This window comes from Musa acuminata, chromosome BXJ2-2, assembly GCF_036884655.1.
Source record: "Musa acuminata AAA Group cultivar baxijiao chromosome BXJ2-2, Cavendish_Baxijiao_AAA, whole genome shotgun sequence".
Taxonomy (NCBI): domain Eukaryota; kingdom Viridiplantae; phylum Streptophyta; class Magnoliopsida; order Zingiberales; family Musaceae; genus Musa; species Musa acuminata.
This window is the reverse complement of record NC_088339.1, coordinates 25,265,027-25,277,618: the sequence shown is the minus strand read 5'-3', so window position 1 is coordinate 25,277,618 and position 12,592 is coordinate 25,265,027. Positions and strand designations below refer to the sequence as shown.

The 12,592-nt window shown below is 40.4% G+C and overlaps 3 protein-coding genes across 6 annotated transcripts; 2 read left to right on the top strand and 1 right to left on the bottom strand.

The window, feature by feature from the left end:
• The first annotated feature begins 210 nt into the window (after positions 1-210).
• LOC135605562 (short-chain dehydrogenase TIC 32, chloroplastic-like) lies at positions 211-3,390 on the top strand. Of its 2 annotated transcripts, none has more exons than XM_065095795.1 (9): positions 211-649; positions 1,171-1,402; positions 1,545-1,624; positions 2,292-2,445; positions 2,526-2,604; positions 2,727-2,811; positions 2,887-2,942; positions 3,042-3,222; positions 3,345-3,390. In XM_065095795.1, exons 1-8 carry the CDS (start codon positions 535-537, stop codon positions 3,216-3,218), a joined length of 978 nt encoding a protein of 325 aa, XP_064951867.1. In that variant the 5' UTR covers positions 211-534; the 3' UTR covers positions 3,219-3,222; positions 3,345-3,390. The 2 variants fall into 2 exon arrangements, with proteins under 2 accessions (XP_064951867.1, XP_064951866.1); XM_065095794.1 differs by having other exon boundaries at positions 212-649; positions 3,326-3,357.
• A 140-nt stretch (positions 3,391-3,530) lies between these two features.
• Positions 3,531-7,515, top strand: LOC135605559 (amino-acid permease BAT1 homolog). Its single transcript, XM_065095786.1, has 8 exons — positions 3,531-3,780; positions 3,955-4,231; positions 4,314-4,496; positions 5,501-5,620; positions 5,823-6,014; positions 6,257-6,562; positions 6,642-6,824; positions 6,969-7,515. Exons 2-8 carry the CDS (start codon positions 4,160-4,162, stop codon positions 7,458-7,460), a joined length of 1,548 nt encoding a protein of 515 aa, XP_064951858.1. The 5' UTR covers positions 3,531-3,780; positions 3,955-4,159; the 3' UTR covers positions 7,461-7,515.
• LOC135605560 (3'(2'),5'-bisphosphate nucleotidase-like) lies at positions 4,784-12,501 on the bottom strand. 3 transcript variants are annotated; one of them, XM_065095789.1, is made up of 9 exons: positions 12,202-12,501; positions 11,340-11,415; positions 10,245-10,318; positions 9,962-10,164; positions 8,335-8,545; positions 8,165-8,263; positions 7,932-8,085; positions 7,566-7,750; positions 4,784-5,033 (listed from the first exon to the last, which is right to left on the bottom strand). In XM_065095789.1, exons 1-8 carry the CDS (start codon positions 12,493-12,495, stop codon positions 7,578-7,580), a joined length of 1,284 nt encoding a protein of 427 aa, XP_064951861.1. In that variant the 5' UTR covers positions 12,496-12,501; the 3' UTR covers positions 4,784-5,033; positions 7,566-7,577. The 3 variants fall into 3 exon arrangements, with proteins under 3 accessions (XP_064951861.1, XP_064951860.1, XP_064951859.1); XM_065095788.1 differs by lacking the exon at positions 4,784-5,033 and adding an exon at positions 6,941-7,456; XM_065095787.1 differs by lacking the exon at positions 4,784-5,033 and having other exon boundaries at positions 7,454-7,750.
• Positions 12,502-12,592: the final 91 nt, after the last annotated feature.

Genomic DNA, 12,592 nt, shown 5'->3' with positions numbered 1-12,592 from the left:
TTATTATTGGTTTTTTTTGAATGATTAAGAATGTTAAGACAGAGTTTGTGACACAGCTACAGAATTTCTTTATTAAGAAAAAAAAAAGTTATCTGAGAGGGCTTCCCATTGCTGAGCATTTATATCATCTTTGTCATGTAATAGCTCACTTTTTGTTTGACGATGTCATCCGCGACTCTCACGATGTGATGATGAAGTCCGAGCACGAGCAAATGATTCGAGCTCGTACGGTGTTCGTGCAAATGCCTTTGAACTTGTACTCTGACAAGCACTTTGATATGCTGCCATGCTGCAGGATTGCTATTGAAGATTGACTCGAGGCCCCAATCCACATCATTCGAAGCCGGGGCTATTGGAATCCACAAGCTACCTTAGCTCTGATCCATAAATCCACGCATCCGAACGCCGCCACTTCTATGGCTAACAACAGCCCACCTCTCTCTGGTCGCAGTCTCTTAGCTTGCTGTCCTACCACGCTATGTGCGTCGTGCTACACCGATTCTGTAGTTGCTAAAGAAGAACAGAGAGCCGGAGATGGGTCTTCTGGGATGGCTTTGGCGAGCAGGTCCTTCTGGATTTGGCTCATCTTCGACCGCCGAGCAGGTCACAGAAGGAATTGATGCAAGTCAACTTACCGCGATCGTCACAGGTTCTTGAGCTCCTTCTCCTCCTCTCGATAGGGATTGCCATGGCAGCTCTATCAGTAGTGTCCTGTGAATTTATCCTTCTCTTGAAAATGAAGACGGTTCCGAACTTATTAGAAGCATGCTTCACGAAAATGAACTGCAAGTGAACTAAAGGGCTTAGAATAAGTAAAGTTGGTGACTTTGTAGCCAAATCATCGTTCGCTACTACCTTTTCCTTCTTCTTTAGAATTTTACACTCCTTTGTCATCATTGCTAAACTCAAGGAAGGTTTGATTTGAAGCCAGAACTGTTCTTTCATGTCCTCTTGTCCAACGTGCCTTGGTACCGTAGACCATGCGGACAAAGTGACTGACGAATTGCTCCAAAGAGCATGAGAATTCTCACCCTAGTGTTTGAATACTTGACCATGCAAGCATAACTTGTGACTAATGAATTGCCTCTGAAAATAATCAGAATATTAGCAAAGCATATTTTAGATTTGATTAACGCCACAAATAACTACCATCTATTTTATGTACTGCAGGAGCAACAAATGGCATAGGAAAAGAGACAGCAAGAGTACTAGCGCTCAGAGGTGCCAAAGTCATTATACCATCACGAACTCTGGATAGTGGGTTGAAGGTGAAACAAAGCCTCCTTGAACAGAATCCGAGTGCAGAACTTCATGTTATGGAGATGGATCTCAGCTCCCTCGACTCTGTTGGCTCGTTTGCTCGATCTTTCAATTCATCGCACAAGCATTTGAACATACTTATGTAAGCGTAATCTCTGACTGGTGCAGCTATTATGTAAAATAGCATGAAACTTTTGACCTTTATACTAAATTTAATTTATGAAATTTGATTCCATTTAATTAGCTCACAAAGTAACATTCTTATCTTTAGAACTTCGTATCAGCAATAATGCAGGAATCATGGCTTGCCCTTTCCAGCTTTCTAGAGATGGAATTGAGCTGCAGTTTGCCACAAATCACCTAGGTATTTGTTTCAATCAAGCAAGTTGCTTTCCTAATTCCACATTGCATTTCTCCAACTATTTCATATAACTTGCGAGTCTTTCTCAGTAGCTATAACACTTCTTATGGAAGGTGCATTGGATACAATGCGGCATGAGTGAAGTACTATATATATATATATATATATATATAAGAGAGAGATAAATAAATGTGAGTGCCATCCCATGATTCTTCTTAGAGGATTTACTTGATGGTCCAAAAGAAAAGATCTGTGGGAAGGATCATAATACGATGGAGGATAAGTTATTTATATGACAGGCTGACTTTGGAAAGCAACAGAAAGACATGTAGTCAAAACTTGCTATGTCCATGATGATAGCAACCAAATAGATTTGAAGTGCATTCCTTTATAACTAAAATCCTGTATTGTGGTAATTCACAAAATGAGAGATAAGCTTAGTTATCATACAGGAATAGTGACAGTTGCAATCCATTCCACAGTAAGCTTTATATATTCTGGATGATCATCATCAAGGCATGATTATCATCAGTGCTCATTAAAAAGCAAGGTTATAGTATCTTGAGAACAGCCAGATCAGGTATATACTATTGATTAAGCAAACAGTAAGAAATAATTTTTGCTTCTTTAAAATATCAAAGATGTGTCCTAATGTTTCTGAATGCCACAGGACACTTTCTGCTCACTAATCTCCTGCTCGACAAGATGAAAGCCACAGCCAAAAAAATGGGAGTGCAGGGAAGAATAATCAATGTTTCATCAAATGCTCACCGAACGAGTGATGGATCTTGCTTCAACCTTGATAAGATAAATGACCAATCAAAGTTAGCTTCCTATTGGATAACTTATATTAGCAGCTGATCACATTTCAATTGGCTTACTTGATACAAAACTCTTGCCACAGGTACAAACCTTTCATCGCATATGCTCACTCAAAACTAGCTAACATACTTCATGCAAATGAGCTATCTAAGCATCTACAGGTCTGCATCAATTATGCAATTGCTGTGAAGTACAACAAAGATATATATTTGCAATTTGAAGTATCTTGCATGACTTTAATCAAGAGTGGATACATTAAGCTCCATTTAATTATCATCATCAGGAAGAGGGATCCAATGTGACAGTAAACTCTCTGCACCCAGGAGTAATATTTACGAACCTCGTTCGTCATATAGAGATGAACCCTAGTATGTACTTATTACTCATCTTCTTGTTGAGTCTCTAATTAACTTGGAATAAATCGTTTCCTTTTTTCTTTGTAGCGTTGATGAAATCACTTGCCGCTCTTGCGAAACCAATTTTAAAGAGCATACCCGAGGTATGTCATCGATTTCAATGATTCTTTCTTGGAAAGTTTTAATGCTTTTTTTCTCTGCAATTGCTGATCTTTGAGTGAGCAAGCATTCCGTCTTTGCAGGGAGCAGCAACTACTTGCTATCTAGCATTACATCCGCAAGTAAAAGATGTTACCGGGAAATATTTTGCGGACTGCAATGAGGCAATGCCTTCAGGAAAAGCAAGAGATGAAATCTTAGGCAAAACGCTGTGGGAGTTCAGTGAAGAACTTCTTAAAAGAAGAAGCAGGCCTGTGTGACATCGTATGGTCTCTTTCCTCGTGTATCGATAATTCACGGTTCCCTCTACCTTACAGTGTCCCAAATTATCATGATACTTCTGACCTCGAACTAATTCTGTATGAAGACTGTGCTTTAAAAAGCAGTATGTTACGGCAATCACGTGCGAAGCAGACGACACCGCTTTCTCGATCTCTTTCACCATGCTCTGCAAATGGCGGCATGCAGGTGGGTTCGGCAGCCAAGCAGTCAGCAGTCCTAAATGGCGGCGGCCAAACCCCGACCGGAGGGCGGGTCCGTTGCGGCATCCACCAGTGGGGCCCCGTCGTCGCAGTCGACAAGGTGGGTGCGCTTACAGTTGCATCTGGAGATGCGCCGAATATCGTGCGAGGATCTTGAAACTGGATTCCAACAGACGAGATTCGTATACTGTTACGGAGAAGATCTTATCGGATCTAGGAAGAATATACGGGTTTCGAGGATCTTCCCCGGTCAACCAACTCATTTCTTATTGGAATTACGTGGCTGGCTTCCCGCGCACACGTTTCACTGCTGCCGTCTCCCACGCCCAATAGAACCACGGTATCAATCAAACCCGGTCAATGCGTGCTGTAATTTTAAATCCATCGCATCTCATTTTCCCGATCGCAATCTTAGTAGTTGGAATTTTTTTCTCTTCTTATATCTCTACTTTTAGCGGAAGCGATGTCATATTAGTCAACTGACCGACGACAGCTGTTTGCTTTTATGTTTCAGAGCCGCAGCACGCAAAAGAAAGCGTTCGATCGCTATGTAAGTCAACCACGGTAGAGAGATCGGAGAGGCTGCGTTCCCACGCTCTGTGCTCTGATCCGACCTCTGCTGCTCCTCTTCCTCCATTTATCATCCGCGGGAGGAGACTTTAAAGCTTCCATCCAAGAATCCGAAACAGAGGCGCAGAACGAAGAGAAGGGAAGCAAACATGGTGGAGATGGATTCGGGGGAGAAGCGCCTCAACGAGCTCGGCTACAAGCAGGAGCTCAGGAGAGAGATGGTGAGTCTCCGTCCTCACTTTCCTCCTCATCTCTCTTGCAGAGATGGTGAGTCTCAGGAGCCTTGTCTGCTTCGGTGTACAGACTCTGTTCAAGACGCTGGCGATATCGTTCTCGACGATGACGCTGTTTACGGGGATCACACCGCTCTACGGCTCGAGCTTGCTGTACGCAGGGCCGGCCAGTCTCGTCTGGGGGTGGGTCGTCGTCTCCTTCTTCACTTGGTTCGTCGGCATCGCCATGGCGGAGATCTGCTCCTCTTTCCCTGTAAGTGCTCGTTCTGAGGTCTCAGATCATGATCTTTGCGGGTTTCTTCTTCGATCTTGCCTATGGTGTTCTTTATATTTTCAACCATTAAAGATCAAGGCTGAAGAGTGGTACTATGAGACCCTTAAATAACCTGCTCTGAACCAACTTGTTTGTCGCATCTTTCACTTGTTTTGATCTAATCTTAAGTCTCTGCTTACCATGGAAGCATGGCTTTTGCTGCAATCTAATCTGTAATAAAGGAAATGATCTCCTCCCCTTTGGGAATCGAATGCGCAATGAATCCATGAATTAATTTCCAATGGTTTATTTAGATTGTATTCCCTTCTTTTTGTGAGGAATGTAGGCATTTGTGAGGAATGCGCAATGATCCCCTTCTTTTTGTTAGTAACAAAGGGCTAGTTTAACAAAAGTATTGCTGTCCTACCAATTAGAATCTATAACCTCATTGCAGCCTGTCTTCTTGGTTGATGTGTGTTTGAGTTGCAGAAACAACCACTTTGCAATGTGGGTAAAGCTACTTCAATCTTCTACTCCCTGTATGACAATTATGGGTGGAAACTCATCACTAGGCTGCCTTATTAAAAGTGAATCTACAAACATTAACTAAATAACAACAATAGCTAATAAGCCTTTGTGGAACACATGCATGTAAAATGTATGATGTAGTAGGGAAATCATGTTCAGACTTGTCCAAAATAATATAACAAAGTTCTATGCAGCAGCTTCAAATCTCAATGGACTTATGATACACGATTTATCACTCAATTTTTGCATCTTGTGATACTATAGATCTTCATTTATTTAAACCAAATGTGATGTACTATTTTCCTAATTGGATTGCATGGGCTCCATCATGCCCATTGTCTCTCAGTTTGAAAACATTCCTGATTTATAGTAGGATAATCATATGGAATATACAGTGTAATACGGCAAATTTGCGGAACTATATGCAATATTCTATTGGCGAAAACACTCGTTAAGCTAATTTTAATTTTTGACAGACCACTGGTTCACTGTACTTTTGGGCTGCTCATTTGGCTGGACCTGTATGGGGTCCCTTTGCATCATGGTGTTGTGCTTGGTTGGAGGCTATCGGACTTATTGCTGGAATAGGCACTCAGGTTTGATAATCTAAAATTTTTCTTTGTCATATCTATGTAATTGTAACACTACCAGTAGACTCTTTCGATCATACTCTCTACAAGAACAATGCAAAATCAATGGTTTGATCATCTAAAAGTACTTAATTCTGCTAGAAAAAAGATCGGAAGTAGTCATTCTACCGATATTGCTATTAATCTGAAGATGATTTTGTTGTCCCAGGCTTATGCAGGGTCACAAGTACTGCAAAGTATCATTCTATTATGCACTGGGACAAACAAAGGTGGTGGATATTTTGCACCTCGAGGAGTCTTTCTAGCTATGTACATTTGTCTTACAATTATATGGGCAGTCCTCAACACATTTGCATTGGAAGTCATTGCCATAATCGATATAATCTCTATATGGTGGCAGGTAAATGTTTATCCACATGGTAGCCTCATCTGTCCCACTCCATTGCTTTTTTCTGGCATCTTATATGAGCTGCAGATTGGCATGTAATCAGATAAGGTTGATGTCTACCGTGTGTTTACCTGATGTGATGATGTGTACTGTGTTCCTAGTGTCTATTTGCAGATCTTAATCCATTTTGTAGCATCTGAAATTGCATAAAACGTGTTCCAACATTGATCATATGGATGGTAATGATGATGCAGGTGATTGGGGGTTCAGTTATAGTGATCATGCTTCCCTTGGTGTCTCTCACCACCAAGCCTGCTTCCTATGTGTTCACTCACTTCGAAACAGCCCCAGATTCGACCGGTATTACCAGCAAGGCATATGCAGTCATCTTATCTATTCTTGTAAGCCAGTATTCGCTATACGGATACGATGCCGCTGCCCATCTAACGGAGGAAACGAAAGGCGCAGATAGGAATGGTCCGATCGCTATTCTGTCAAGTATCGGAATCATCTCGGTGTTCGGATGGGCATACATCTTAGCTCTCACTTTCAGCATCCAGGTACTGTTTCCAACTCTGATACTCTTATTGGTGCCATGGCTTGACTTGTTCATCATGTTGAGGATGTTTCCTATTGCAGGACTTTAATTACCTGTATGATACTGGCAATGAGACGGCTGGTGCCTTTGTGCCGGCACAGATTCTGTATGATGCATTCCATGGGAGGTACAATAACTCTGCCGGAGCCATTGTCTTGCTGTTTGTCATCTGGGGTTCCTTCTTCTTCGGCGGCCTTTCGATCACGACAAGTGCTGCCAGAGTGGTAAGTCAGCAATGTATAATCATTTGTCTTTAACGATGCAAGCACATAAATGGAGATAAATCTCACCTCTTATGAGCCTTGATTATCCTACTACTCAATCAAAGTAAGACGAAACATGATTATCACTACTATTACTACTCGCAGGTGTATGCATTATCGAGGGACCAAGGAATCCCGTTCTCGTCGGTATGGCGGAAAATACACCCCAAGCACAAGGTTCCTGCCAATGCAGTATGGCTGTGTGCAGCCATTTGCATCCTGCTCGGCCTCCCGATCCTTAAAGTTAATGTGGTGTTCACTGCCATCACTTCCATTTGCACAGTTGGATGGGTTGGTGGCTATGCAGTGCCGATATTTGCAAGAATGGTGATGGCAGAGAAGAGGTTCAAACCTGGTCCATTCTATCTGGGGAGAGCAACAAGACCCATTTGCTTGGTGGCGTTCCTGTGGATCTGCTATACTTGCTCAGTCTTCCTGCTGCCAACACTGTATCCTATCAAATGGGATACCTTCAATTATGCACCCGTTGCTTTGGGTATTTGTCTGACTCTTGTAATGCTGTGGTGGGTTCTTGATGCCAGGAAATGGTTCAAAGGGCCGGTTAGGAACATCGATGTGCAAGATGGGAAAGTCTGAATTGGCACACTCGTTGTTTTAAGTTCGAGTAATTCAAGTAATGGTAATTTGTTAAGATAGAATGTAATAAAAAGATACAGAAAGCTGGCAGAAGATGGGTGGTACCATTAGAGTGGACTACAGATGGGAGGCAGATTGGGTTTGTTCTCTTATGGCCTCTTGTACTGCAGTCAACAGTGATGGCATCAGCTTCTTGTTTGTGACAATGATGCCCGTATCAAGATCGAGGTACCTCCCCTTTGAGAAATCCAGATTGTTTCCAGCAGCATCTGTCGCGATACCACCAGCTTCTGCAAAATATATGAAGGAATTGTAACAATCTGAAGAAATTAAGCTTTCGGCTTAGGTAACAACTAAAGAACATGATGCATTCTGGAAGAAGACTTATCTAATAAATCCTTACACTAATCTGATGTAGTATCTAAGAATCCACCAAGTAGAACAGTTCATGAACCTGAAGGTTGTCCCTACCTGTGACAACAATAGAACCGGCGGCATGGTCCCATATCTTCTCGCGATATCCTTTATGTGGGAAGCGTAGGTATATTGCACCATCTCCTCTCGCCAAAGCACCATATTTGGCCTGACTGTCTATTCTAACTGGTGGTGCTTGGACACCGAGTTTCTATTTGAACAAGTATCATCAAGTTTAATTTGCTATAGATACTCTAATTCGAATACATAAATTAATATGTTCTTAGTACCTTTGCTATTGCACTCGACAAGTCATGCAGGGAATGAGCTGCTTCATACGACTCGAAGAATGATGCATCAGCAGGATTTTCGGTAGTGCAGACAAATATCTGAATGGGGTGGGAAAAACGTCAGGCAGAAAGTAAACCTCGATGAAATAAAACATCAAGGAAAACACTACCTTTGCTGCCGAAGGTTCATGTAGCAACTGCATATAGGCACCACAACCGGTTTGAGCAGAGAAAAGGCAGCCAATTTGATTTTCCGAAGAGTGTCCATCAAGATTAGCAATAGATGTAAAAGGAAGATTTGGACATGCCAAAACACCTAACACGACTCTTCCTTCATCAAGCAATGCTAAAGCAATTGCATATTGGTCTCCCCGTACGAACCTAAATTTGGATGAAAGACCATGAGACTGGAAATGGAATATTTTTGGCAATAAATCATAAATAAAAAGAAGTTCATCCTGTTAATCATGGATGTATTGCTTGGGATGAGATAAAAACAATAATAGTACAACCATCATTATCAGAAAAAAAGCTACAATTTCCTCCATCCTTCAGAAACAATTCCAATTATTGCCGGACTTAATTTAGTTTTAGGAAGGAAAAGAAATGGTCCAGGCTTTGACTGCATAACATCCTTAGCCTCATATGCCTATTTTTCTTTTTGTGATGTTTGCAGTTTCATCATGTTACTAGCATACTAGAAATAAAATATAATAGATCATCAGGACTGTGGGTAATACAGTGTTGATTATCTCATATTGCAAACATATAATATCAAACAACATTTTTATGATCTACACCCCTTGTTAAGGACATAATATATTGGCTTTCTATTGACTTCTCTAGCACTGTATTGCAAGTATGCTATAATCATTTCTGGTATGTTCATACGTCCTATGTCTCTCCCTTCATTCTCTAGTTAGGTATGTCCGTAAATATCAAGATCCACTGTCCTTGCTGTTTTTCTGTAGCGATAGGTCCATCAAACTGACTTAAAAAAACTATATCATAACCAACAAAGATACATATGCTCTTTGAAAAACTATATTGTAAGTTATCTAATGTCATACATAAGCTCTTTAAAACTATATTGTAATTTGTACATAAAAATCATTATCTACTACAAGTGTGATGAAAGCTTGGATGCAACAAATTAAAAAAGCACATCCGCCGATTAAGACAATTATACATGCAGATTTCAAAGCAGCCCATAGAATTACATGAAGGCATGGATTCATATAAAAGAAAAGGATGACCCAACCATAAGACAATAAGTAAAAGCATCCTTACCCCTACAAGCAAAAATGTGGTTTTTGCCATTCGAAGCCTAGTCACTTAGGTCTTAAACGAGCATCGTTACCATGATGTCATGCATGCCATATCAAATCATAGGTTGATGTGCCACTGATAGTTATAGTTCTCCTAAACGAGCAATCATTAACTACATCTATATGGATAGTAGGATTTCTAATAGGTCTGGGTAAACTAATACCAATTAATATTAGCAAACAAGGATATACACATCAAATTGTTCAAATACAGTGCTAGAAGTATAAAAAAGAATTAACCAACCAAGGGAAAATAGGTTTGCAAAGAAGCATACATCACATGGCAACATATTATAGTTCCATAAAGATATATCATCTAGTGGAGTGATTTAAGATTTAGAATAATGTCTAAAGCTTTAATTCCAAACCTAATCAAATGACATCTATGATTAACTTGTACAAAGCATTGACATTATATCATATATAAAAATTGGAGACAAAAATTTTCAAGCTAGAACTACATATTTACCCTTTAGTACCATCTATAGGATCCAAAACCCAGTGTCGGCCATGAGGGCCTCCATCAGATTTGCCACTGTCAATTGCAGCAAGCACATCTTCCTCAGACACAGATATACTGTATGTACCTTCAGAAGAGAAAGTATCATTTACAAGATCTGTAATACGTTTCAGTGTTTCTTGAGATTCATCCTTTTGTAGATCTGCTGAATCCTAAAGGAGTAAAATATCATTGCTTTTCAGTGAACTTAGACATCGAGAACTAATACATTTTAGACCAAAATTATATGCACCTCTTCCGCCACCAAAGAAAACTTTTCAGAGGGAAGTTCCATCTTCAAAACAAGACTGACAATTGCTTGTGAGCCTGAAAATACAAAAAACATATGTTGGTAGGAGGAATATACTGATTATAATGTTCCAATGATCCCCATTCTGTCCAGCTTTAGGGATTCCTCAATCATTAACTCAATTATATTGCTTACAAACAGTACGAAAGAACATGATGGTTCAAGATGGAAATCTTCACAACAATTTAACATCTGATTTGATGATCTTGAGGACAGCTTATTGTGGTATATTCATCCAACAACCAGTGATAACATCAAGGCAAGAGTATGCTGTAAATTCAATTAATTGGCTACTACAGTCTGGAGAAACAGCTGTTCCTTGATTGTTGTAATGGCAATGGAACCATTATTAGACACCAGCAATATAAGCAGGGAGGTGCTACTCCAAAAGCAGTATTATATGAATAAATAATTATCTTTTCATGTGATATCCACAGCATACTGGAACTGAAGGTGACTATATTTTGCCAGGGAGGTGCTACTCCAAACAATATTTTGCCAGACAACGAACTGGAAAATAGTGGCTATTATTTCTCTTTCATATAACAGAGGCAGGAGATTCATGACCATACAAGTAAGTGACTGTCAGAGATGAGCTTATTTTTTCAAATGATTTCTTAATTATGTTTATTCTAACGGGTACATCCAGACTCTAATGAAGGTAGGACCCCTTAATTATTTTTGGCATAAAGTTTAAAAAAATAGGGACAATACCGAACATGCTCCTTATTTTCCGGAATAGTCTGTATCCGAAAGAAATAATACAAGCATATCTATTAGCAAAAAAAAAATTTGCAGTAGAAATTTTTTGTATTGCCATGTGTTATCATCTAACTACATGGACGTAATAAAAAATAGAAATATCGACTCAGAAAATGTGGCACTATAAAACAACACCAGCATAAAATATCTACAACCATCATATGTTTAATCATGACAACCTGTAGAATCTCACAAAAGACGTTTATTTTTTTTAGCAAATATTGGTTATTTTCCCAGCATATAGTGCCAAGAAGAGAATATTTGATGAGATTGTACCATAATCTGCGACTGTAACAGGACTTTTATCTGCTTTTGATTGAATATCTGATTTCAAGAGTGCCTTTTGTACTGTCTGCAAAGTAAAACAAAGCATATTCACAATCTTCAACAACAATGCAGGAAGCAGAACATCTAAATTATAATAAATCAATGAAACAAGGACAAGGCATATACCAAACCTCAATATGTTATGTAGACAAAGGGTGAATCAATAATCTGCCATTTTTAGTATCCATTTAACCAATAGACCAGAAACCTTAACATAAAGACTTATTAATCCAAGCTATTTGTTTCTGTGAGGCTCATTCCTTTTTTTTTTGAACGACAGCAGTGGAGCATCAAGTACCACTTAGGTTAGATGAACATATCGATACATGGATTTCTCAGTTCATGCGGAAGGACCGGAAACTCGTCCAATGCCCCTGCATCCATAACTACGGCCTAAACCCTTTTACCCGGAAAATTTAGTACAATCACCACTAGCGTGTAATTTTGACCAAAAAAGCACGCTTAAAAAACCTAAATTTCTAGAAAAAATTTTAACTACGAAGCCAGCTAACACCATGCACAAAGATTGTCGCAAAGTACTCCAAGATTGTTATATCATATGGCTTGCAATGCAGTCCCGAAATTTATTAGCTATGACCCCAACACCTCCAAACTGTAATTTTCGTACGATAGCTCTGTTAGCAAGGGAAAACAGGTCCAAAACAGTCGCTAAAGACGCTACTACAGCATCAACTCGGAGCCACATGGCGAGATCGTTTTCCCTCTACTAGCGCCCAAACTGGTATGACCAGGGAAATCAACACAAATATAACTGCAAGAATTTCCAATTCCATCCATCCGACCCACGCACCTGGCAGAGGCGGGCGGCGAGGGACGCCGCCTTCTTGGCGGCGGCGAGTTCCTTCTCGTAGGAGGACGAAGACATGGAAGACACGGGAGACGAAAATCCGGTGCGGTAGGAGGACGGGCCCGGTGAGGATCGAAGAGCAAGGGGGCGACACAGGGGTACGAACAGGTGACGGCGGTAGGGTTTGGGCTTCGAGAGAGGGACGCAGAGCACAGGAGGCGGTCTGGAAGAGGACGCTGAAGCAGAGAGCAATGGGCTTCTTCCGTGCGTGAGTCGGATCCCGGCCCGCGATGCCATTTGGGTGCTTCCATAGGGGACACCACTTTTAATCTTTTTATTTAGACAATATTAAATATCCATAGTACATTAATATATGTAATACGTTGGTAACATA

Coding starts and splice junctions, on each gene's coding strand:
- LOC135605562 (XM_065095795.1), top strand. CDS start 535: ATGGGTCTTCTGGGATGGCTTTGGCGAGCAGGTCCTTCTGGATTTGGC. Junction 2,605..2,726: donor AGCTATCTAAGCATCTACAG/GTCTGCATCAAT, acceptor TATCATCATCAG/GAAGAGGGATCCAATGTGAC. Junction 2,943..3,041: donor TTTTAAAGAGCATACCCGAG/GTATGTCATCGA, acceptor CCGTCTTTGCAG/GGAGCAGCAACTACTTGCTA.
- LOC135605559 (XM_065095786.1), top strand. CDS start 4,160: ATGGTGGAGATGGATTCGGGGGAGAAGCGCCTCAACGAGCTCGGCTAC. Junction 4,232..4,313: donor AGGAGCTCAGGAGAGAGATG/GTGAGTCTCCGT, acceptor TTCGGTGTACAG/ACTCTGTTCAAGACGCTGGC. Junction 6,825..6,968: donor CGACAAGTGCTGCCAGAGTG/GTAAGTCAGCAA, acceptor TACTACTCGCAG/GTGTATGCATTATCGAGGGA.
- LOC135605560 (XM_065095789.1), bottom strand. CDS start 12,495: ATGGCATCGCGGGCCGGGATCCGACTCACGCACGGAAGAAGCCCATTG. Junction 10,165..10,244: donor TTTCTTTGGTGGCGGAAGAG/GTGCATATAATT, acceptor TTACTCCTTTAG/GATTCAGCAGATCTACAAAA. Junction 8,086..8,164: donor TGTCGAGTGCAATAGCAAAG/GTACTAAGAACA, acceptor TTGTTCAAATAG/AAACTCGGTGTCCAAGCACC.